This window comes from Scyliorhinus torazame, chromosome 1, assembly GCF_047496885.1.
Source record: "Scyliorhinus torazame isolate Kashiwa2021f chromosome 1, sScyTor2.1, whole genome shotgun sequence".
NCBI lineage: Eukaryota > Metazoa > Chordata > Chondrichthyes > Carcharhiniformes > Scyliorhinidae > Scyliorhinus > Scyliorhinus torazame.
In genome coordinates, this window is record NC_092707.1 from 134,889,859 (window position 1) to 134,916,196 (window position 26,338).

The window sequence follows — 26,338 nt, forward strand, 5'->3', positions numbered from 1 at the left end:
CCATGGGTTCCCTGATCCCTCTCTGACCCTCGACTTACCTCACTCTAGGAACCATGTTGACATCATCTGCCTCCTTGCACTTCCTGCAGTATCCACTACTGAGCTCTGGCGCTGCTGGAACTGCTAGAGCTACTGGGCAATCAGATTGGCCGGCTGCTCTGTTTAAAAGATGAAAGGAAGTTGGGGACATACATCCTGGAGGCAGTGCTCTGTGCATATTAAGGGAGCCAACTCTCCCGACTGAGATAATTCACCCTCCTTTGTTCCTCCCTGCCTGACCTCCAAACCCTCTCCCCTCCTCAACTCCTATCATGTCTCCCTCCCATCCCATGGGTTCCCTGATCCCTCTCTGACCCTCGACTTACCTCACTCTAGGAACCATGTTGACATCATCTGCCTCCTTGCACTTCCTGCAGTATCCACTACTGAGCTCTGGCGCTGCTGGGACTGCTAGAGCTACTGGGCAATCAGATTGGCCGGCTGCTCTTGAAGGTGAGGCTTTCTTTTACTCTCTGCTCATTTAGCCCGCTGGTAGCATGTTATGTCAAGTGGGGCAGGCTACTTTCAGGCATCGACTGCTGGCCAGCTCTTGAAATAGAGGGAGTTTGAAATAGCCCTCGTGCACCCCTCCCCCGCCAGTGACATCCAGCCGCACATCTTAGGGGCCACTTCTCTTCCAGGAATGTCTCTCCTGAAGAAGTACTGCTCTTCTCTCCGACAGGATTTCCGTATGTCCCCCCCCCGCCCCCCCACTATCCACCTTCACTGCTTTCCATTTCTCTCAGTGTTGGACAAGGTATTTACCAAGACTCGCTTCCACAGCCATATTTCCTTCCTCAGTGACTGTCTTCGTCTCCGAATTACCCCACGGAAATTTCAACTTAAATTCCACCCTACATGTAACCTCTAGGATTACAGGTACCTCCAGGATATACAACATTCTTCCAACTGCTGCTCTTGCCGCATCCTGAAAGCTACACTCAGTGCCATGCGGCGCCACATGAAAACACTCAACGTCTCTCTCAAAGCTGTCCCTGTCCCCAGTTTCATTTCATCCTTCGCATCATTTGATGCCTTAAAAAGAATCTTTTCCTGTTTCTTGCAGATGTCAAGGAATGCAAGCTTCAACAACTTATCAACACCACTGCCCATCCTAGGCCCTCCACCAGTCCCAATCCCTCAAGCCCTCGTACCCCATTTCTCCCAGCCCCAGCCCTTGCTGCGTGTTCATCATACCCTCCGACCTTCCCCTCTTTGAGGATGAGCGTGCTGTTCTCAGCAAAGGACTCAGCTTTGTACCCTTACGTCCCCACCTCAATGAATTCCGGGCTCAACATGATGTTGAACACTTTTGTCGCCTTTGTGTCCGTGCCCACTTCTTTGGACAAGTGTCATCCACCCATTCCACTGATCCTTTCATGAAAAAAAAAATTAAAGGGCTTTGACAAAGGGTCATCTGGACTCAAAACATTAGCTCTTTTCTTTCCCTATAGATGCTGCCAGACCTGCTGAGATTTTCCAGCAGTTTCTCTTTGTTCCCACATTTTAGGAAGGATACCATGGCCTTGGAAGGAGTGCAGAATGTCTCAAAATTATAACTGGACTCCAAAGTTTAAATTACAAGGTGAAATTACAGAAACTAGGGTTGTATTCCTTCAATTTAAACACAAGGGATAGTTTGATTGAAGTTTTCAGGATAAGAGGAACATATAGGTTAGATAGAGAGAAACTATTTCTGATTGTGGAGAGATCTAAGAGACCATAGCCTAAAAATTAGATCCAGATTTTTTAGGAGTGGAACACTTCAAACACAAAGGATGATAGGTTTTAGAACATCCTTTCTCAAATATTAATTGGTGCTAATGAATTGTTAATTTTGAAATCTGATGTTGATAGATTTTTGTTAACCGCAGGTATTAAGGGATAGATGGCAAAGGCATGTGTGTAGAGTTAGGTTACAGTCAACCAATGTCTAACGGTGGGTCAGGTTTGAGGGACTAAATGGCCTCCTTCTGGATCAGTGCTTATCAACTGAAAATGTGATTCAAACTTATTATTTTCCTTCCTTAGGACCTAAACAAGAAAAGGTGCATGAATTCTGGAGGATGGTGTGGGAGACGCGCTGCCCGAGTATTGTGATGATGACCAAGCTGATGGAGGCTAAGCGGGTAGGTGTAGCACAGCACAATTCTTCACAGAGAACAAAAGACTGTTGGAGTCTCATATTGATTTGTTCTCTTACAAAAAATATCATCCATTTCCATTAAGGCTCAACACATGAAGATTTTGAATAACTTCAGACGCCCTTCCTTATCAGTAATGCAGTTACCTTGAGAATGAAATGAAAAGAATGAAAATCGCTTATTGTCACGAGTAGACTTCAATGAAGTTACTGTGAAAAGCCCCTAGTCACCACATTCCAGCGCATGTTCGGGGAGGCTGGTACGGGAATTGAACCGTGCTGCTGGGCTGCCTTGGTCTGCTTTAACAGCCAGCGATTTAGCCCAGTGAGCTAAACCAGCCCCTGGTCTGATTGGTCTGAATGGTCTGATTGGTCGGAATGGTCTGATAGGACTCATCGATGCACTTAGCCTAGCTGTCTGCCTATCTATCCGTGTATCTCTGAAGGCATCAAGCGACATGAGAAGTAGTCGATTAACAAGAATATTTCTTTTTCACTGGATGAAGTCATGACAAAGATTGATTTCCCATTGTCTCTATGACTGGGAAGCCCGGACAAGAATCTGATTCTCAAAGCATTTTTTATTCTCTGATGCTGTCATGTTCAGTGTAGTTTCTAAATAAATTGGACCTGCAGAGGTTTCCCCTCAGGTCAATCTAGAGCTACCAAGAACAGGGACCTTGTGGAATTTAGGAGTATTCTATAATTGTATTGTGGGAGGTGAAACCAATGAGTAAAATCCCATGATTTTTAATCTCCTTTCTCCATATTGCGGTTCCCCCTGTCAATTGCAATTTAATGATGTCTGATTTAAATGTGAAAACATTCCCAATACATTAAGGCTTTTGTTGCTGCCCAACGTTTTGTAAATCTTCCATTTCTCTCGTCATTAAGTTGTGCCTTGGAAATACTGTGCAATTATATTCCCCTCATCACCACTGCCTTCCCTCATCGCTGCTGGTCAAAAAGATAGATTTTAAGGAGCAATAAAGGAGGAATTACGTGCTGAGATGGAGAGATTTTGGGAGAGAATTTCAGAGCATGGGGCATTGACATCTGAAGGCACAGCTCATTGGATAAATTATGATCAGGACTGCACAAGTGACCAATATTGGACCAGAACTGAGGTTTTGGAAGGTTACAAGGAGGTTCGAGACATGGAGACATTTGAAAACAAGTAAATGAATTTTAAAATGGAGACACTGATCCAGGAGGCAGTGTAGATCAGCAAGGACAGCTGAAATGGGGAACAAGACTCGGTGAAAGTTAGAATATGGGCGACAGATTTTTGATTTGCTTAGCTTTATGAAGGGAGGAAGATGGGACGCCAGCCACAAGGGAAGTTGAAAATCAAGCCTAAAGGTAAGAAATGCATGGAAAGAGTTTTCCAGGGTGGGTTTTCCTGATGCTGCAACTGTGTGTCCTGGATCATGTGGCACAACATATGCAGAATAATCAAATGGGAGAAGCAGATGGAGTCCAGGCAATGTTGCTTTATTCGTGGACCGGGAAACAGGCACAATATTGCTGTGGTCAAGCGATCTAAGACTTTTCAAGATTTCTGTCAGTTAAAGTTATGGGTGAGGAACAATGGTGGGAAAGTGGAGTTGAGATGCAGATTAATCATTCAATGAATTCAATTGAATTACAGACCAAGTCTGAGGGGCTCAATACTCTTGTTCCTAAGGCATCTCGTATAGTTCATTTTGACTCTCTGTAATGGTAGCATAGTGATTAGTTACTCCAGACACGTGGACTAATTATTCATTGATATGAATTCAAATCCCACCATGGAATTTAAATTTAGTTAATTAAATAAATCAGGAATAATCAGCTTATATCAGTAAAGGATCTACTAGAGTGTCATTAAAACCCCACCTGATTCACTGGTACCCTTTAGGGGGAGATTTGTCATTTTACCCGTCAGGTCCAAATGTGACCTCAGACCGACAGGATTATGGTTGACTCTTAATTGCCCTTTTAAATTGTCGAACAAGCGGTTTAAGACAACGGCTCACCACAACCTTCTCATTGGACAATTAGACATAGTAAGAAATACTGACCTTGCAGGCTGTCACAATGTAGAGTACATAAAGGGCTAATGGAATGTTACTATAGTCACTAGATGGTGCTATAGAGCAACCATATAAATATCACATGTCTCCTTGATTTCTGGGAGAGAGCAGATCAGAGCAAGAGAAGTAGAGACAGAGTAGGTTTGAGATAGAACAAAAAGCAATACAGCACAGGAACAGGACCTTCGGCTCTCCAGGCCTGCGACAATCACGTGTCCTATCTGGAACAACCGCCTGTAGCCTTCTATACCCCTTTGTTCATGTGCCTATCCAGATAAGTCTAAAAGGCCGCTAACGTATCTGCCTCAACCTCCTCACTTGGCAGTGCATTCCAGGCCACCACCACCCTCTGTGTAAAAAACATGCCTTGCACATCTTCACTGAACCTTTCCCCCCTCACCTTGAAACTATGCTCCCTTGTAATTGTCATTTCCGCCCTGGGAAAAAGCCTCCAACTGTTCACCCTATCTATACCCCTAACAATTTTATACACTTCTATCAGGTCGCCCCTCAGCCTCCGTCTCTCTAGGGAGAACAATCCCAGTTTATTCAATCACTCCTCATAGCTAATACCTTCCAGACCAGGCAACATCCTGGTAAACCTTTTCTGTACTCTCTCCAAACCTCCACATCCTTCTGGTAGTGCGATGATCAGAATTGGACACTGTATTCCAAATGTGATCTAGCCAATGTTCTATATAATTGTAACATAATTTTCGAGCTTTTATACTTGATACCCCGTCCTATGAAGACAAGCATGCCATATGCTTTCTTTACTACCGTTTCCCCTTGTGCTGACACTTTAACAGATCTGTGGACCTGCATGTCCAGATCTCTCTGTGTCTCTATGCTCCTGATGGTTCTGCCATTTATTTTATAGCTCCCGCCTGAATTGGATCTACCAAACTGCATCACCTCGCATTTGTCCGGGTTAAAACTCCATCTGCCATTTCTCTGCCTAATTTTGCAGCCCATCTATCTATATCTGTGGTTAAATGTATTCACCAGGAGATGTGGTGCCTGTGTAACCTTTAACCTTTAAGGATTGAGCTGGAATCCCGGTGGGCTCCACCTCTGCCCCCCCCCCCCCCCCAGGATGGTATATAATCCTGCGCCCAGTGGGTGGCGCTCATTTGTACAGAAGTCACTGGCAGGCTAGTTCTTTGTGTTATAAAACCTTCGTTCACTTATTCATGTGGTCTCGCTGTGAATTGATGGTATATCAATTTATTACACAAACAACGTCACTATGGACGCCGCTCTCAAGCCAGAAAAACTCTACTTAGACGCCGTGCCCCTGAAGCCAAGGGGAGCTTCTCTCACTGGCTCCGCTGCTTCGAGGCTAACCTCGGCTCCTCCATAGCACCTGTCCCGAAGCTCACAAACTGGACCTCCTCCACGCCCGGGTGAGCCATCGAATTTCAGTTTTGCTCGAAAAGGCGGCCACGTACGAGGCAGCGGTTGCGATTCTGAAGAAGCGCTTCATCAAGCCTATAAACGAGGTGTTCGCGTGGCATCTGCTCACTACCCACCGGCAGCGCGCAAGAGAATCTCTGGACGAATATCCGGAAAACCTGACCCTACTCGCCAGAAACTGGAATTATCAAGACGTGACGGCTGAGGAGCACGTGAAGTTGCAGATCTGGGACACCTATGTGGCTGGGGTCTGCTCTAATTACGTCAGGCAGCGACTGCTGGGAAACAGTGCTATCGACCTGCAGGACACGGTAAAACTAGCCACCTCGTTAGAGGTGGCCTACCAGAACCTCAGCGTGTTCCCCGCGGACCCAGCGAGCCCCACGTGGGCCCCGCCGATGCAGATGTCGCCAGACCCGGCCACGCCACAGGCCGGTGCCCCGCGGCTACCCGCCCAGACCGGGGGACCGTCGTGTTACTTCTGCGGCCAGGGCCAACACCCACGGCAGCGTTGCCCAGCCCGCTCCACGCCATGCAGCAACTGCGGTAAAAAGGGTCACTTCGCCAGAGTCTGTCTGGCCAGATCGAAAGCCCAGAAGCCGAAAGCTCCTCAGGCCCAACCCATGGACTCACAGGCTCGCAGGCCGTAATGCGGTTGTGTGCCTGCCGGAAACACCCCCTTCAGACGCGTCATCAGCCACATGCAACTCGTGGGGGTGGCCATCTTCAGCTCAATCCGACACGTGTGACTCGTGGGGGCCGCCATATTATGACCCAGATTCCTCCGACTACACTGATTACCCGCAGCTCGGCGCCGTCACCCTCGACCAGTCGCGGCCGAAGCACCTGAGGAGTTCCACGATGGTCGTCTGGGTCAACGGGCACGAGACACCCTGTCTCTTCTACTCCGGGAGCACAGGGAGCTTCATACATCCTGAAACGGTAAGGCGCTGCTCCCTGCGCATCTACCCCGCATCTCAAACGATCTCCCTTGCCTCCGGATCCCATTCGGTCCGGATCCGGGGGTACTGTGTCGCGAACCTCGCGATACAGGGTGCTGAGTATACCCTTTTTAAGCTGTATGTCCTCCCTCACCTCTGCGCCCCCCTACTGCTTGGATTGGACTTCCAATGCAGTCACCGAAGCCTGACCCTGATGTTCGGCGGACACTTACCCCCCCCTCACGGTATGTAGCCTCGCGAACCTCACCCCCGACTGTAAGCCCGTTGCCATCAGGAGCAGGCGGTACAGTGAACAAGATATGACTTTCAGCAAGTCAGAGGTCCAGTGACTCTTGAGAGAGGGGGTCATCGAGGCCAGCAACAGCCCCTGGAGAGCTCAAGTGGTGGTTGTCAGGACTGGGGAAAAGAACCGGTGGTGGTGGACTACAGCCAGACCATTAACCGGTTCACACAACTGGATGCGTACCCCCTCCCCCGCATTGCGGAGATGGTCAACCAGATCGCGCAATACCGGGTTTTCTCTACGGTGGATCTGAAGTCTGCCTACCACCAGCTCCCGATTCGCCCGGAAGATCGCCGCGACACGGCTTTTGAAGCAGCCGGCCGACTCTTCCACTTCCTCAGGGTCCCTTTCAGCGTCACCAATGGGGTCTCGGTCTTCCAGAGAACGATAGACCGAATGGTCGACCACTACGGGCTGCGGGCTACACACCCGTACTTGGACAATGTCACCATCTGCGGCCATGACCAGCAGGACCACGACACCAACCTCAAGAAGTTCCTCCAACCGCCCAATCCCTCAACCTCACATATAATAGGTGATGCACGATCAATTGAACAAAGACTAGAGTTGGATACAACTGAGGCTTTATTGCTCTAAGATGTGTGGCCTCCCACAGCAGCTGGCGAAATGGCTGCTGAATGGAGGACACGCACATTTATACTCTGCCTACTGGGCGGAGCCAGCAGGCAGGGACTACCGGCGAACCTGTAGTACAGGTCCTACCTTACATCACCTAATATAGGTGCAACAGTGGTTTACCACATTCACCCCCTGTTAAAATTGAGTCCGGCGGGGGTGGTGGAGAACTATATACAGTAATGAATCTATATTTACAGTATTTGAGCAGAAAAAAAATGTCTTTTGAAGTCCGGCGGACCAGTTAAAGGTTTAACCGGTCTGGTGCCTTGATGTTCCGCTAGAAAATGAAATGAAATGAAGGAAAATGAAATGAAAATCGCTTATTGTCACAAGTAGGCTTCAAATTAAGTTACTGTGAAAAGCCCCTAGTCGCCACATTCCAGCGCCTGTTCGGGGAGGCTGTTACGGGAATCGAACCGTGCTGCTGGCCTGCCTTGGTCTGCTTTCAAAGCCAGCGATTTAGACCTGTGCTAAACAGCCCCTAGGAGCGACGTAGTGGTGGCGGCGATGTCGATGCTGGCCCGATGTTCGGTGACTCCGGGAGCGTGCCAAAATCTTCTTCATCCTCGGGCGTGGGCAGGGGAAGGACGGATGATACTGGTGGGGCTAATGCTGGGAGCGCCGGGGAAGGGGAGGGTGGTGCCGAGCTGGAGGGGTGTGAGTGTGTGGAACTTGCTGGTGCCAGGTCCCTGAGGGAGACAGTATCCTGGCGGCCGTCGGGGTACGCCACGTTGGCATACTGGGGGTTGCATGGAGCAATTGCACCCTCTCCACCAATGGGTCAGCCTTGTGGAGTCGGATGTGCCTACGGAGCAGGACTGGTCCTGGAGCCGCGAACCAAGTCGGGAGCGAGACCCCGGACGTGGACTTCCTGGGGAAGGCAAAAAGACGTTCATGGGGTGTGTTGTTAGTGGCGGTGCACAGCAGTGACCGAATGGAGTGGAGTGCATCAGGGAGGACCTCCTGCCAGTGAGAGGCTGGGCGGTTCCTGGACCGCAGGGCTAGTTGGACGGCCCTCCATGCCATCCCGTTCTCCCTCTCTACCTGCCGTTTCCCGGGGATTATAGCTGGTCGTCCTGCTGGAGGCGATACCCCCGCTGAGCAGGAACTGACGCAGCTCATCGCTCATGAATGAGGATCCCCTGTCACTGTGGATGTATGATGTGGAGATGCCGGCGTTGGACTGGGGTGAGCACAGTAAGAAGTCTTACAACACCAGGTTAAAGTCCAACAGGTTTGTTTCGATGTCACTAGCTTTTGGAGCGCTGCTCCTTCCTCAGGTGAATGAAGAGGTATGTTCCAGAAACATATATATAGACAGATTCAAAGATGCCAGACAATGCTTGGAATGCGAGCATTAGCAGGTGATTAAATCTTCACAGATCCAGAGATGGGGTAACCCCAGGTTAAAGAGGTGTGAATTGTGTCAAGCCAGGACAGTTGGTAGGATTTTGCAGGCCAGATGGTGGGGGATGAATGAAATGCGACATGAATCCCAGGTCCCGGTTGAGGCTGCACTCATGTGTGCGGAACTTGGCTATAAGCTTCTGCTCGGCGATTCTGCGTTGTCGCGGGTCCTGAAGACCGCCTTGGAGAGCGCTTACCTGGAGATCAGAGGCTGAATGCCCTTGACTGCTGAAGTGTTCCCCGACTGGAAGGGAACATTCCTGCCTGGTGATTGTCGCACGATGTCAGTTCATCTGTTGTCGCAGCGTCTGTATGGTCTTGCCAATGTACCACGCTTCAGGACATCCTTTCCTGCAGCGTATGAGGTAGACAACATTGGCCGAGTCGCAAGAGTATGTACCGCGTACCTGGTGGGTGGTGTTCTCACGTTTAATGGTGGTATCCATGTCGATGATCTGGCACGTCTTGCAGAGATTGCCATGGCAGGGGTGTGTGGTGTCGTGGTCACTGTTCTGAAGACTGGGTAGTTTGCTGCAAACAATGGTTTATTTGAGGTTGCGTGGTTGTTTGAAGGCAAGTAGTGGGGGTGTGGGGATGACCTTGGCAAGATGTTCATCTTCATCGATGACGTGTTGAAGGCTGTGAAGAAGATGTCGTAGTTTCTCCGCTCCGGGAAAGTAGTGGACGACGAAGGGTATTCTGTTGGTTGTGTCCCATGTTTGTCTTCTGAGGAGGTTGTGCGGTTTTTTGCTGTGGCACGTTGGAACTGTCGATCGATGAGTCGAGTGCCATATCCCATTCGTACGAGGGCATCTTTCAACGTCTGTAGATGTCTGTTACGCTCCTCCTCGTCTGAGCAGATCCTGTGTATACGGAGCGCTTGTCCATAGGGGATGGCTTCTTTAATGTGTTTAGGGTGGAAGCTGGAGAAGTGGAGCATCATGAGGTTATCCGTGGGTTTGCGGTAAAGCAAAGTGCTGAGGTGACCGTCCTTGATGGAGCCGAGTGTGTCCAAGAATGCAACTGATTTTGGAGAGTAGTCCATGGTGAGTCTGATGGTTGGATGAAACTTATTGATGTCATCGTGTAGTCGTTTCAGTGATTCTTCGCCGTGGGTCCAAAGGAAAAAAATGTCATCGATGTATCTGGTGTATAACGTCGTTTGAAGGTCCTGTGCGGTGAGTAGGTCTTGTTCAAACTTGTGCATTAAGATGTTGGCATATTGAGGTGAGAATTTGGTCCCCATGGCTGTTCCGTGCGTCTGAATGAAGAACTTGTTGCCGAAGGTGAAGACGTGATCCAGAATGAAGCGGATGAGTTGCAGAATTGCATCTGGAGATTGGCAGTTGTCGGTGTTGAGTACTGAGGCTGTTGCAGCAATGCCGTCGTCATGGGGGATGCTGGTATAGAGTGCCGAGACGTCCATTGTGACGAGGAATGTTCCTGGTTCGACTAATCACCTGCTAATGCTCGCATTCCAAGCATTGTCTGGCATCTTTGAATCTGTCTATATATATGTTTCTGGAACATACCTCTTTATTCACCTTAGGAAGGAGCAGCGCTCCGAAAGCTAGTGACATCGAAACAAACCTGTTGGACTTTAACTTGGTGTTGTAAGACTTCTTACTGTGGATGTAGGCGGGGAAACCGAACAGAGCGAAGATAGTATTTAGGGCTTTGATGACGGTGGCAGATGTCATATCGGGGCATGGGATGGCGAAGGGGAATCTGGAGTACTCATCAACCACACTGAGAATATACGTGTTTCAGTTGGTGGAGGGGAGGGGCCCTTTGAAATCCACGCTGAGGCATTCAAAGGGGCGAGAGGCCTTCACCAGGCGCGCACGGTCCGGTCGGTAGAAGTGCGGCTTGCACTCTGCACAGACCTGGCAGTCCCTGGTGATTGTCTGTACTTCCTCGATGGAGTAGGGCAGATTGCGAGCCTTGACAAAATGGTACAACCGTGTGTCTCCCGGGTGACAAAGGCTGTCGTGCAGGGCCCGGAGTCGGTCTACTTGTGCACTGGCACATGTACCTTGGGATAGGGTGTCTGGGGGCTCGTTGAGTTTGCCAGGGCGATACAAAATCTCGTAATTGTAGGTGGAGAGCTTGATCCTCCACCTCAAGATTTTATCGTTTTTGATCTTGCCCCGCTGTGTGTTATTGAACATGAAGGCTACCGACCGTTGGTCAGTGAGGAGGGTGAATCTCCTGCCGGCCAGGTAATGCCTCTAATGCCACACAGCCTCAACAATAGCTTGGGCCTCTTTTTTGACGGATGTGCCGAATCTCTGAGGCATGAAGTGTGCGGGAGAAGAAAGCCATGGATCTGCCTGCCTGATTGACGGTGGCGGCAAGGGCGACGTCTGATGCGTCGCTCTCTACTTGAAAGGGCAGTGTCTCGTCTACTACGTGCATCCCAGCCTTGGCGATATCGGCTCTGATACGGGCGAAGGCCTGTTGTGCCTCGGCCGTCAGGGGAAAGTGTGTGGACTGTATGAGTGGGCAGGCCTTGTCTGCATAGTTTGGGACCCAATGGACGTAGTATGAGAAGAACCCCAGGCAGCGTTTGAGGGCCTTGGGGCAGTGTGGAAGGGGGAGCCCCATGAGGGGGCTCATGCGGTTGGGATCAGGCCCCGGAACTCCGTTCTGGACCACATTACCAAGTATGGCTAAGCGGGTCGTTCTAAACACGCACTTCTCCTTGTTGTAGGTGAGGTTGAGGAGAGTGGCAGTGTGGAGAAATTTGGCAAGGTTGGCATCGTGGTCCTGCTGGTCATGGCCGCAGATGGTGACGTTGTCAAGGCATGGGAAGGTGGCCCGCAAACCATACCGGTCGACCATTCGGTCCATCTCCCTTTGGAAGACCGAGACCCCATTGGTGACGCCGAAGGGAACCCTGAGGAAGTGATAGAGACGACCGTCCGCCTCGAAGGCGGTTTATGGATGGTCCGATTTACGAATGGGGAGCTGGTGGTAGGCGGATTTGAGGTCTACCGTTGAGAAGACCTGGTAGTGTGCAATCTGATTGACCATATCAGATATGCGTGGGAGGGGGTACACGTCGAGCTGCACGAACCGATTGATGGTCTGGCTGCAGTCCACGACCATTCTGTGTTTCTCCCCAGTTTTAACGACTACCACTTGGGCTCTCCAGGGGCTGTTGCTGGCCTCGATGATGACTTCCTGAAGCAGCCGCTGGACCTCGGACCTGATGAAGGTCCTGTCCTGGGTGCTGTACCGTCTGCTCCTGGTGGTGACGGGTTTGCAATCCGGGTTTCGATTTGCGAAGAGAGAAGGCGGATCGACCTTTAGGGTCGCGAGGCCGCACACATTGAGGGGTGGTAGGGGCCCGCCAAATTTGAGAGTTAGGTTCTGGAGATTGCACTGGAAGTCCAGGCCTTGTAGTAGAACAGCGCAGAGGTTAGGGAGGATGTAAAGGCGGAAGCCACTGAATTCAACGCCCTAGACCATAAGTGTGACCGTACAGTACCTCCGGATCACGACAGAATGGGATCCGGAGGCCAGGGAGATTCTTTGGTTGGCGGGGTGTACTGCGAGGGAGCAGTGCCTTACCGTATCCAGGTGTGTGAAGCTTTCGGTGCTCCCGGAGTCCAGCAGGCAAGAGGCCACGTGGCCGTTGATTTCACGCAGTTCGATGCGTTGGCCAGGTTGTGCGGACGAGACTGGTCGATCGTCACTAAGGCGAGTCATGGTCGTTGCTGGCGTCGGATGATGGGGAAACTGGGGGGCCCAAGTCCTGGAATGCTGTCGGTGTCCGTGCCCCATGGGGGAGACAAGATGGCGGCACCTGAAGATCCTGCGAGGGACAAAATGGCGGCACCCATGGGCCGCACGTTGCGGGGGTTGGACAATATGGTGGCCCCCATGGGCCGCACGTGGACTGAGGGGGAGAAGGTGGCAGTGTCCACTAGCCGCGCATGTTCTGGGGAGATGAAGATGGCAGCACCCACTGTGTGTAGACTAGGGGCGGTGGGGGCGATAGCGGCGAGTGCGCGGGCCTGGCACACAGCAGAAAGTGCCCCTTTTTGCCGCAAGCCTTGCAAAGGGCCGCGCGGGCCAGGTAGCGTTGGCGAGGGTGTTTCTGCTGGCTGTAGAAGTAACATCGGGGACTCCCGGGGTGCGCGGGCGGGCGCGTGGTGCAGGCGTACTGGCTGGGTAAGGCCCCCGCTGGGGCGGCCGTCTGTGGGGTCCACGATGCGTAGGAAGGGTGGGCTGCGCGGCGCGAGGCAACCGTCATAGAGAGCGCTAGCTTCTTTGTCTCATCTAGATCGAGCATGGCCCCTTCTAACAGTCTTCGGCGTATGAGGTCCGATCCAATCCCCGTAACGAACGCATCCCACATAAGGAGGTTCGAATGTTCAGTGGCAGTAACGGCCTGACAGTCACAGTCCCGGACGAGTGGGATTAGGGCCCGCCAGAAGTCTTCTATACACTCACCAGGGAGTTGACAGTGAGTAGCGAGTACGTGCCTGGCAAAGAGCGTGTTCATTTGCTGTGCGTAGTTTTCTTTGAGAAGCGCCATGGCGTCGCCGTAGTTCGGGGCGTCCTGAATCAGCGGGAACACGTTGGCGCTCAACCTTGAGTACAGGATCTGTATCTTCTGAGCCTCCAGAACAGGGGTAGTCGCTGAGTTGATATATGCCTCGAAGCAAGCTAGCCAGTAATTAAAGTCCTTTTTGGCATCACTTGATTTCGGATCCAGCTGCAGGCGATCTAGTTTGATTCGGATGTCCATCTTTTAGAAAATCTTAAGAGCAATAAATTGATGCACGATCAATTGAACAAAGACTAGAGTTGGATACAACTGAGGCTTTATTGCTCTAAGATGTGTGGCCTCCCACAGCAGCTGGCTAAATAGCTGCTGAATGGAGGACACGCATATTTATACTCCGCTGACTGGGCGGAGCCAGCAGACAGGGACTACCGATGAACCTGTAGTACAGGTCTTACCTTACATCAACTAATATAGGTGAACAGTGGTTTATCACAATAGGGAGAAGTGCGTATTCTGCACAACCCGGCTAGCCATACTCGGCTATGTCGTGGAAAACGGAGTCCTAGGGCCCCCAACAGTACTTCCCCTGACCCACAGCCTTAAGGTCCTCAAACGGTGCCTGGGGCTTTTCTCATACTACGCCCAGTGGGTCCCCAACTACGCGGACAAAGCCCGCCCACTTATTAAGACCACTACATTTCCCCTCACGGCTGAGGCCCGCTTGGCCTTCAGCCGCATCAAGGCTGATATCACTAAGGCCGCCATGCACGTGGTGGACGAGTCCATCCCTTTTCAGGTAGAGAGCGATGCGTCAGATGTCGCCCTGGCTGCTACCCTCAACAAGGCGGGCAAGCCCGTAGCCTTTTTCTCTACAACCCTCAATGCTTCCGAAATTCCACACTCCTCTGTTGAGTAGGAGGCGCAAACCATTGTGGAAGCTGTGCGGCAATGGAGGCACTACCTTCAATGGCACTACCAACGGTCGGTAGCCTTTATGTTTGACAATGCACAGCGGGGCCAGATTAAAAATGATAAGATCTTGAGGTGGAGGATCGAACTCTCCACCTACACTTACGATATTAAGTATCGTCCTGGGGAACTCAACGAGCCCTCAGATGCCCTGTCCCGCGGTACTTGCGCAGTGCGCAGGAGGACCGACTGCGGGCTCTCCACAACGACCTCTGCCACCCAGGGGTCACCCGGCTTGTCCATTTTATTAAGTCCCGCAACCTACCCTACTCCACCTAGGAGGTCAGAGCCATGATCAGGGATTGCCAAGTCTGCACGGAGTGCGAACCGCACTTCTATGGGCCAGACAAGGCCCATCTGGTAAAGGCCTCCCAGCCCTTTGAGCGCCTCAGTATCGACTTCAAGGGGTCACTCCTGTCCACCAACCGCAATCTGTACTTCCTGACCGTCATTGACGAGTACTCCTGCTTCCCTTTCACTGTCCCTTGCCCCGACCTGAACTCGGCCACAGTAATAAAGGCCCTGCACAGCACTTCACACTGTTTGGTTTCCCTGCATACATCCCCAGTGACCGGGGCACATCGTTTATGAGTGATGAGCTGCATCAGTACCTGCTTGATAAGGGAATCGCCTCGAGCAGGTCTACCAGCAACAACCCGCAGGGCAACGGGCAGGTGGAGAGGGAGAACGCGACGGTATGGAAGGCCGTCCTTCTTGCCCTCCGGTCTAGAAGTCTCCCAGTTCCCCGCTGGCAGGAGGTCTTCCCCGACGCGCCCCACTCCGTTAGGTCGCTCCTCTGCACAGCCATGAATGAGACCACTCACAACCGCTTGTTTGTCTTCCCCAGGAGGTCCATCTCCGGGGTCTTGCTTCCATCCTGGCTGACAACTCCGGAGCCTGTCCTTCTCCGGAGGCATGTGAGGAGCCTTAAGACCGAGCCCCTAGTCGAGAGGGTCCAGCTGTTGCACGCAAACCCTCATTACGTCTACGTCGTGCACCCAGAGGGACGGCAAGATACAGTCTCCCTACGGGACTTTGCGCCCGCTGGTACCCCTGCCAATGCGCCCCCACCCCCCGCATCCCAGCATCGCCTACCGCCACCAACCATATCTCTTTTGCCTCCGTGGGGCTCCTGTGTCCTCCCGTGCCTATGCCGCCCCCCGCACCTGCTCTGCCCCCCGCGCCTTCACAGCAGCCACCCACTACCCACCTGCGACCACTACCCCACAACCGTCTCCAACACGCCGGTCGGAAGCTCTGAACAACATGCTCTCGGAGTCACCATCATCTACGACGTCCGTGCCCGCCGCACCACCAGAGCTGAGGAGGTCTGAAAGGATGATCCAGTCTCCGGATAGACTGGATATTTGACCCACGTTACCCCCCAACTTTGTGTTTTTTTCAACAGGGGTGAATGTGGTGAAATGTATTCACCAGGAGATGTGGTGCCTGTGTAACATTTAACCTTTAAGGATTGAGGTGGACCCCGGTGGGCTCCGCCTCTGGCTCCCCCACCCCTCGGGACAGTATATAGTCCTGCGCCCAGTGGGTGGCGCTCATTTGTACAGAAGTCGCTGGCAGGCTAATTCTTTGTTCACTTGTTCATATGGTCTCGCTGTGAATTGATGATATATCAATATCCTTTTGTATTCTCTGACAATCTTCATCACTATCCGCAATTCCTGCAATCTTAGTATCATCCCCAAACTTGCTAATCAGACCCGCTACATTTCTTTCCAAGTTATTTATATATATTACAAAGAACAGAGGTCCCAGAACTGATCCCTGCGGTACACCACTAGTTGCAACCCTCCATTCGGAAAAACACCCTTCCATTGCTACCCTCTGTCTTCTATGGCCAAGCCAGTTCTGGATCCATCCAGCTAGTTCACCCCTGACCCCATGTGATCTAATCTTTTGCACCAGCCTGCCATGAAGGACCTTATCAAATGCTTTACTAAAGCATTGACTGACGTCAAGCTCACTGGCCTATAAGTGCCCGGATTAGCCTTGCAACCATTCTTAAATAATGGTACAACATTGGCTTTCCTCCAACCCTCCGAGATCTCACCTGTGGCCAATGAGGACACAAAGATTTCTGTCAGAGGCCCAGCGATTTCATCTCTTGCCTCCCTCAGTAATCTGGGATAGATGCCATCTGGCCCTGGCGATTTGTCTACATTAATGCTTTTCAACACACCTAACACTTCCTACCTTGTAATAATGACCTGTTCTAAAGTGTTTACACATCCCTCTGAGACACCATCAATCAACATGCCCCTCTCCTTTGTGAATATCGATGCAAAATACTCATTAAAGATCTCATCTACTTCCTCTAGTTTTATACATAATTTCCCTCCTTTGTTAGCTTAACTGATAGCATAGTTTAGTATGGGCAGCACGGTGGCGCAGTGGGTTAGCCCTGCAGCCTCACGGCGCCGAGGTCCCAGGTTCAATCCCGGCTCTGGGTCACTGTCTGTGTGGAGTTTGCACATTCTCTGTGGGTTTTGCCCCCACAACCCAAAGATGTTCAGGGTAGGTGGATTGGCCACGCTAAATTGCTCCTTAATTGGAAAAAATGAATTGGATACTCTAAATTTATTTTTAAAAAGATTTTTGGTCCAGTTTCTGCTGGATGTGGGAAGATAAAAATCCCCCCGAAGAATCACTGCTTGGGTGAGGTTTCAAAGGGGTACCAATGCTTGCAGAACAGGAGCTATTGTTAAACAGAGATCAGGGCACCACGGTAGCATTGTGGATAGCACAAATGCTTCACAGCTCTAGGGTCCCAGGTTCGATTCCGGCTTGGGTCACTGTCTGTGCGGAGTCTGCACATCCTCCGCGTGTGTGCGTGGGTTTCCTCCGGGTGCTCCGGTTTCCTCCCACAGTCCAAAGATGTGCTGGTTAGGTGGATTGGCCATGCTAAATTGCCCATAGTGTCCAAAATTGCCCTCAGTGTTGGGTTGGGTTACTGGGTTATGGGGATAGGGTAGAGGTGTGGACCTTGGGTAGGGTGCTCTTTCCAAGAGCTGGTGCAGACTCGATGGGCCGAATGGCCTCCTTCTGCACTAAATTCTATGAAAAAAAAAATTCTATGTATTGTAGATGTGTAGTGTAATCTTAACTTAACTAATATGTTCAAATCTAATTCAGTGTAGTTTAATAAATTAGCTTTGTTTGTGAAACACTGCCTGCTGCCCTTTGTTAACACTACAACCTTCACCATCCTGAAAGAACAAAAACAAAGAACAGAGCACAGGCGACACTCACATCCCATGATCTAATTTAGTGTAGTTTAATAAATTAGCTTTGTTTGTGAAACACTGCCTGCTGCCCTTTGTTAACACTACAACCTTCACCATCCTGAAAGAACAAAAACAAAGAACAGAGCACAGGTGACACTCACATCCCATGAATGATTTAAAAAAAACAGAGTGGTAATAGTTATGACTAATTTGACACAAATGAGAATTAATGTGTTCCATATTTAAACAGAACTTTGCAAAGAATCATTGTGAGATTTGTATTACTATTCTTTGGGTAGTGTGGCCATCTGGGATGGCCACTTTTAGTCTTCAAAATGGACACTCGCAGAGCCTATAGGGAAATATGGACAATGCAAAGCAACAAGCAGGCACAGAGCCTGAATGTATATATGAAGGCAGTTTGCAGACGGAATCAAAACTCCGGGTCGATTTACATATTGATGGCCCATCTCCGAGGAACAAAGGACTAATACTCAGGTAGCCGATACTGTCTCAGACATTCCGGCACCACTTCCCTAACCAAAAGACACAAACAAAGCAAGGCCAACAGCCACCTAGGACACGCCCAGCCATCAAGGCACCCGCCCCTTTATTGGTTTAGATCGATGACAGTGATCAAGAAGCTGCCCAATTAATTGGGACCAAGTTTAAGGCCAGCCTAAAAGCACACGAAGCCCCTCCAAGTATAAGAAGTTACCCCCACCATAGGTTCAGTCTCTTGGGTTTGGCTCTCAAGCGGAGAGACCCTTCCACCAGCATCACCAGAAGCAAGTACGTTCAAGGTCAACGCTTGCTACCAGACGGATGACCTTAGCTGTACTCCTGTTACCTCTTTGAACCCAACTGCCTCAGATCCGATCAACGGCCATTGTTCCTCTGACCTAAATGGGCACCCGAAGTTAAGTATAGGTATAGTTTAGCCTGTAGATATAGTTTAGTCTGTAGTGTTATTGTGCATGAGTAGATCTTACTGTGTGTAAATAAAGTAGTATTGATTTTGAACTAACTAACTGGTGGATTAGCTCTTTGATTGGTATTCGGGTTGAACCTTGTGGCAGTATCGAGAGATACCTGGCGACTCTGAAAGTATACTCATAATTAGGATTAAGAAAAGCGACCTTATTAACCGCCATATTTATAGCAAGTAGACAGAGCAACAGTAGCTGAAACTATTTCCCATTTCCTCTACTTCATGAGGCAGTTTTCTTAGTTTCATGCAAGATTCTCTGCTGATTCCCTTCCGCATCTACTCTTCCTTTTCCCCTCTCTCATCCACTTCATGGAGCAAATTTCCAACAATCACTGACTGTCCTTTTGAAATTCATATGCAGAGTTGTATAACCCTTCTGTCAATCCAGCCATTTGCTATCTTGTGCCTGCAGCTTTTGATCAAAAACAATTCATCAAAGGAGGCAATGCTTCCAGCTGAAGGTTAAGTAGTTTAACCCTTTTGATGGCTATTTGTCTAAACTCCCCACTAAATGTATATTTCCTGACTCCAGGTAAAGGAACAAGAAAACCTAAACCAATGTTGTGTGTGTGGAGGACATTTACTAAGCCTGTTGAGAATGTGGCGTATTTTGATCAAAACTATGGAGCCGGTCCAATAGTTTCATGAAGATGCACGTGTGTGTGTTTGTGCATGTGTACTCCAAAATTGTTGATAAGATTCAGAGCCCATGAAGAGGGCAGGTGGAGATCAGATTTAGGTGGTCCTCACTGTACGAACAGACCAGCTCACTCTTGGCAAAGTCCCTGCCTCTAATCAATATCATGATTCTGTAAGAGCGCAGACATATGGCACAACAAGCAACTTCACAGTTAATGTGCTGCAGTCTCAAATGATCAAACAGTTTGATGCATGATCTCAGACATTAGAGGTACTTTATGGCCAAGAGCATAGATCAGGAAATCAGACATGCAGAAACCATGATTTCCCAGATAGGAGGCTGTGGAAGTGAATTCTTGCTAAATGTTCCTTGTGGGTTAAGCTGCCTGCCGAAAGCATGATTTCTTAAAACTAAACTTGCAGTTCGTTCATCTCTTTGGTGGGTAGCAAACAATTTATTTTAACATTTAAAAGGAATCAACAGTAATAGTAGCTCATGTGAGATTATTCAGTGCATAGCTGAGCCACTCAAATCAGCAAGGTTTCCATTTGACCTCAATCACCCACCTGGCCAGACGCCAACTTTTGTTTGGATACTGGACGAGAAACCCCAAACAATTTTTCAATTTATAAAACTGTGAGGAAAGGATACTTCATCCCAGGAATGATGATTTTGACCAATAAGTATCTTTTAAATGAAAACAAAGTTAATTTAAGCACAGATTTCACCACATTAACATCAAAGAAGTACCTTTATAATTAACAGTTAAACAGGTCTTAAACAAAAGGAAAATCTTTAACTTACTATCTGCACCCGCCACGATATTCCAATTAAGCAACCCAATACAGTTCAAATGCCACTTATAAATAAAGTTAACAATCAGGTGACTTGCAGAACTTTGGAGAGAGAGACCCTTTCAGGAACCACCTGAAAATCCTTCTGCCTTTAGCTCAACCTAACTGCATTTGGCAAAACTGCAGACATATCTGGCTCCTCCCATTAATTACATCAGCTGTATCCCACTAAGATGTACCCTGACCTTCTTAGCTGGGACTAAGCACAATACCTCAAATGATCTATACCCTAGGGATCTCCTGAAATCAAAACAATATTCCATTAGCCATTTATCTGTAAGCAAGTAAATGGTTAAAAGCAATGAATACCTCACCTTTTATACCACCTTAATTACAGCTTTAGTAGACACACTGCCTATATGTATTTTAAAACCAGGGTTTTTAATAACATTACTGCCACAAATAATATATAAATCAATTTCTACGCTCAGCACAATAGCCCAGGTGGCCATGGAGGTGCTGCTCCTGGGTTAGGATGTGGAAAATCAGCCAGGGTTCCTCTTCTGAATGCTACGCGGCAGAACTTGTTGGAAATCTGCACAGTGAATGTTGGGCCAGACCAGGATCAGACAGATCTGTGACTCCTCCTGTGGCCATAGAATCTGTTGTCAGGGTCCTCCCTGTTTACTCCCTGTTTATTTCCTTATTTCACCATTATTTTATTTTTGCTGATGTTATTTTGATCCATGGATTATTAATGAACATGTCACTTTAAGGCAAGCAGTCTGTATCCTAAATTCAAGCAGGAAGAATCCAGAAGGCTGTGCTGGTTTAAACAGAAGCTGCAGACCGGCCGGCATCAGTGACAGAAAGATGGGTTGGGATTCAGTTTGATTGACTGGCTGGTGGCCAATGGATTGGCCCAACAGTTTGTGTACTGTTGCAGGTGACAGGTGGTGATTGGTCACCACATTCTGTTCAACTGATGTAACTATCTTACGGAACACAGGTGCTACTCAAACTCTCTTACTGGAGAAGGATTTGGTTTTCCCTCCAGAGAACGCAATAAAACTGAGGTATTAGTGAATGGGATATATGGAGATTATATCCCAGTTCCATTGTATAAAGTACAATTGGAGTGTGATTTAGTGTCAGGTTCATTAGTTGTTGGAGTAGTTAAGAGACTCCCAATGGAAGGTGTAGACTTAATTTTTGGGAATGATTTGGCAGGATTGAGGGTGGTAGCTTCACCCATGATTGGAGAGAGTCTGACGGAGGCACTGCAGTTAGCACATGAGATGCCAAAAGTCAGGCATGTCGGAGTTAGGAAAACTCATGAGCATTAAATGACTCAATGAAAGAAATGTTGAAAGATGTTGATGTCATATCAAATGACAGTGGCAGTGAACCAGATTCTGAGAATTCTAAGACTGAAGGCGACCTTAGTAAAGAGGAGTCCAAATTTAAGAGTAGCGGGAGGGATGTAGAGTCAGACAAGAGTTCTGAATTTGATTTGTGTTTTGATTATGAAGTAATGATAAACAGCTGTTATCGAATAGACCTGTCACTATCTGATCTTGAGCAAATAGCAAGTAATTCTTCCAAAGCTAGTAAAGAAGTCAGCAAATCAGAAGAAGAAAGTGACTTGGACTTTTCTAAAATTAATTTGTTGCAGCCTGTTGCAGGAAATCCATTGCCATTCCCTTCAGGTGCAAATATTTCCCAGAGAATGCCTGCTTTGAAAGAAAATATACATGATAGTGTGAACGTCAATATTTTCGCTTCTGTGAGAGAAAACTTCAACACACTCGTTAAGACAGAATAACAAGCTTTATTTTTGAAAACAACTGCTTGCAGTAATGGCTGAAACTTGAAGTCAGAGGGCAGTCAACAAAACTGCTCAGTCTGTCACAAGTTCCGCACTTTTCGTGGAGAATTAGCTCAATATTTATACATTAACTTTATCAAGATTATGTGACAACAGTATGGTCAGGAGTTTAATCGGAAATACAAACGGAAGCAAAGACCAGACCATGTTTGGTCATATCACTCATACCATTATTTAGTCCTCGGAGGGAACATTGAAAGGTCAGAATAGATTTGTTTCTTCCTGAACCTATCTTTGTTTTAAATTCCTACGGCCCTGGGTTATGACGAGTTAGTTTTATCAGGAGTTGCCGAGGTCCAGTGTTTTGGAATGGCTCGACCTTCGCTGATCTTTTCAGACTTCAAGTTATGCAGAGTTGGCCTATGGCCATACTAGTCTGAAAATGGTTAGGGCAGCATTCTTTACCTGGGCCTGGGGAGCTGGAATGAGTAGTTTCAGTCTATCTGGTATTGTCTCAAACCTTTTGACCAGTCTTCCCATTGACCAGTTTTCCCATCATGCCATTACTTAATTCGTACCATATCACAATAGCATGGCATCAGTTATTCAGGACGAGGAGAGTAAGAATTGTGAAGTGATCTCAAGCAAACAGCTGGTTAACCCACTTCCTTTTAAAAGTCCAAGGTACCTCTTCAAGGTAGGAGAAGCAAATAGCAAAGGGGATGAAGTAATCAGTAATAAATTCCTTTAAAACATTATGGAGAAGGTGGGTGGAGAACCATGTAATGATTCTACAACTGCACCTGTTGACAAAAAATAGAAAGTTCATGGGGAATAACATGCCATCCTCTGATTCTTAAAGTAAAGAGGAACAGATGAAATCTGGGAAGCACAAATCATTCCAGTCCGTGCTACTAAATGGAGATTATGGGCTGGATTCTCCACCCCGTCGCGCCACCTTTCTGCCCCGACCCATTGGTGGGATTTTCCATTATGCCGGCCGTTCAATGGGGTTTCCCATTGTGGGGATGCCCTCGGGAAACCCCCGGGGGCCGACAAAACAGAGAATCCTGCCGGCGGAGAATCCCGCCCAAGGTCTGCGATTACAAAAACTCCATTGAGGAGGTAAAAGCTGTAAAACCAAGAATGGTGTATAAAAAGTCAATCAGCTCTGCAGAGATTGAAGCCTCATCTGTACTTGGCACTAAAAGTAACCATTCGCAAGAAAAGAGAGGATGTAAAGCTGGAGGGGTTGAAGAGTGTTTATTGATTTAAAATTTACCAAATATTTTGCTCAGCATTGACAATATTACTTCTAGTTTGGTTGCAGGAGATCCTTGAAATTTGCTAAACATTCATTGGACAATCAGAAAGGACTGACTGCATTACACGAGAGACAGAGGAGACATATATAGTAAAGATACAAAGAATATAGACAGGGGTGTAGAGAAACACCAGGAGGCACTTTGTTAACTAATCATGATGTAGACATAAGAATATCTGAACAAATAAAGCCACATCCATCTCAACTAAAATCATGGAGACCAGCTCAGCTGGAAACTGAAATACGGTGCATATTGGACATGTTGCGGAAACAAATAAATACACTGTGGTCCCACAGAATGCCAAGTAGAGTTTGGGAGATTGAAGGCCAAGTTAGCGGTTTGTAGTAAATGCATTTTACAACAAACATGTATCAAAGCAGGATCCAGCCAATAAACAACCCGGGAAGCATACTTCTTCCAACAATCAACTATAGTCTGTACAGATTTTTCCCCTTTTTCACCCTCCCCACCCTCGCCCCCCCACCGCCCCCCTGCGACGAACATCTCCTCAGACATGATCACAAACATCCCCCACCTTTTCTCAAACTCGACTGCTGAGCCCCTTAACTCATACGTTATCTTTTCCAACCACAGGAAGTCATGCAGGTCACCCAACCATGCCGCTACCCTCAGTGGTGATGCCCTCCGCCACTCCAGCAAAATTCGCTGCCGTGCAATCAGAGCGGCGAAGGCCACGACATCGGCCTTCCTCCTTTCCATGAGCTCCGTGAGCTCCGGCTTCTCTGAAACCCCAAATAGCGCCACCAAAGGGTCCGGGTCCACTTCCTCCTCCACTATCCTGGCTAAGACCGCAAACACTAACACCCAGATTTTTTTCCCCAAAGCATGTGCGCGTGATTCGCTGGCCCCCGCCCACACCTCTCACACTCATCTGCTATCCCCTGAAAGAACCGAGGCATATGCATCCTGTACACCACCTTAAACTGTATCAGGCTCATCCTTGCACAAGAGGAGGTCTCGTTTACCCTTCGCAGTGCCTCACTCCATACTCCCCAATTGATCTCCTCTCCCAACTCTGCTTCCATTTCTCCTTGATCTTCACCACCCGCTCACCTCATGCTCCCCCAGCCACTTGTATATATCCCCAATTCCTCCCTCCCCTTCCACATCCGGAAGCAGCAGTCGCTCCAGCAGGGTGTATCCCAGCAACTTAGGGAACCCACTCCGGACCTTTCGCGCAAAGTCCCCAACCTACAGATACCTGAACTCACTACCCCTCAGCAGCTCTACCCTCTCCCTCAGCTACTCCAGACTGCCGAACCCTTCCTGAAAATACAAATCCCTCAACTTGACCAGCCCCACTTCCGTCCACCTCCTGTATACACTATCCACACCCCCACCGGCTCAAACCCATGATTCTTGCACAGCGGCGTTAGCACCGACATCCCTTCCATCCTAAAATGCCTCCTTAGCTGATTCCATATCTTCAACGTAGACTGCACCATTGGGCTCCCTGAATACTTATTCGGAGCCATTGGCAACACCATTGTCACCAAAGCCCTCAAACTAGACCCCTTTCAAGATTCCTCCTCCATTCTAACCCACTCTACCCCTTCTCCTCCCCACCACCGCTGCACCTCGTCCACATTCACCTCCCAATAATATGAAGCAAGTTCGGCAACGCCAACCCCTCCTGCTGCCTCTGCCTCTGTATCATAGAATTTACAGTGCAGAAGGAGGCCATTTGGCCCATCGGGTCTGCACCGGCTCTTGGAAAGAGCACCCTACCCAAGGTCAACACCTCTACCCTATCCCCATAACCCAGTAACTTCACCCAACACTAAGGGCAATTTTGGACACTAAGGGCAATTTAGCATGGCCAATCCACATAACCTGCACATCTTTGGACTGTGGGAGGAAACCGGAGCACCGGGAGGAAACCCACGCACACATGGGGAGAATGTCCAGACTCCGCACAGACAGTGACCCAAGCCGGAATTGAACCTGGGACCCTGGAGCTGTGAAGCAATTGTGCTATCCACAATGCTACCGTGCTGCCCTGTAGCAGGGTCCTCCCCACCCTCGGCACCCATACAAAGTCCGAGATGATCGTGTCCACTTTCCGAAAAATAGCCTTTGGTATAAAGATCGGGAGAGCCTGAAAGATAAACAAGAACCTCGACAGAATATTCATTTTCACCACTTGGACCTCTTAAGATCCTCCCTGGCCTCCTCCACCAGCTTTGTTACGTTCCACTGATGGAGCCCCTCCATTCCCTCGCTACCTGAATCCCCAAATACCTAAACCCACCACATTCAACAGCCGTCTTATATTACTCACGAGCTGCCTGCCCTTCACAAAGCCTGTTTGATCTTCTGCAACCAGCCCCCCTGGACACAGTCCTCCATCCTCCCCACCAACAACTTAGCCAATACTTTCACATCCGTGTTCAATAGTGATATGGGTCTATACGACCTACATTCCACCAGATCCTTTCCCTTTTTTGGGATTAGTGTGAATACTGCCTGTGTTATCGTCTCTGGCAACTCCCCCTTCTCCAGTGCTTCATTAAACGCCCTCAACAGATGTGGTGCTAGGCCCATCGCGAATTCCTTATAAAATACCGCTGGGTACCCATCCGGCCCAGGGGCCTTCCCCGACTTCATACCTCTGATACTATCCAGCACCTCCCTCAGCCCCAGGTGCTCCTCCAATGCCTGCCTCACTGCTTCCTCCACCTGGGGAAATTCCAGCTCGTCCAGAAACCATCCCATGTCCCCCTCCTCTCCCCCTGTGTCCGCCTCGTAAAAGTCCCTGATAGTACTCCCTAAATGCCTCATTTATCTTCCCTGGCTCCGACGATATCCCCAGCCCCAGTCCGTATCTTCAATATTTCCCTGGATGCAGCCTGTTTCCGCAGCTGGTGTGCCTTCTCCCCATACTCATGTTGCACCCCTCTTGCCCGACTCAGTTGTCCTACTGCCCTCCCCGTTGCCAAACTGTCAAACTGTCCCTGCACAGTTTTCCTCCTTGCCAATCCCTCCACGGTGGGCACCGTCGAATATTCCCTGTCCATCTCCACTATCTCGCTCACTAGACGG

At 49.1% G+C, this 26,338-nt stretch overlaps 1 protein-coding gene across 1 annotated transcript in view; it reads left to right on the forward strand.

The window, feature by feature from the left end:
* Positions 1–26,338, forward strand: part of LOC140417302 (receptor-type tyrosine-protein phosphatase U-like) — a 1,277,635-nt gene that overhangs the window by 1,027,590 nt on the left and 223,707 nt on the right. The window contains exon 22 of the mRNA XM_072501194.1: positions 2,071–2,168. Coding sequence (XP_072357295.1) covers positions 2,071–2,168 — 98 coding nt within the window. The remainder of the gene's footprint in view (positions 1–2,070; positions 2,169–26,338) is intronic.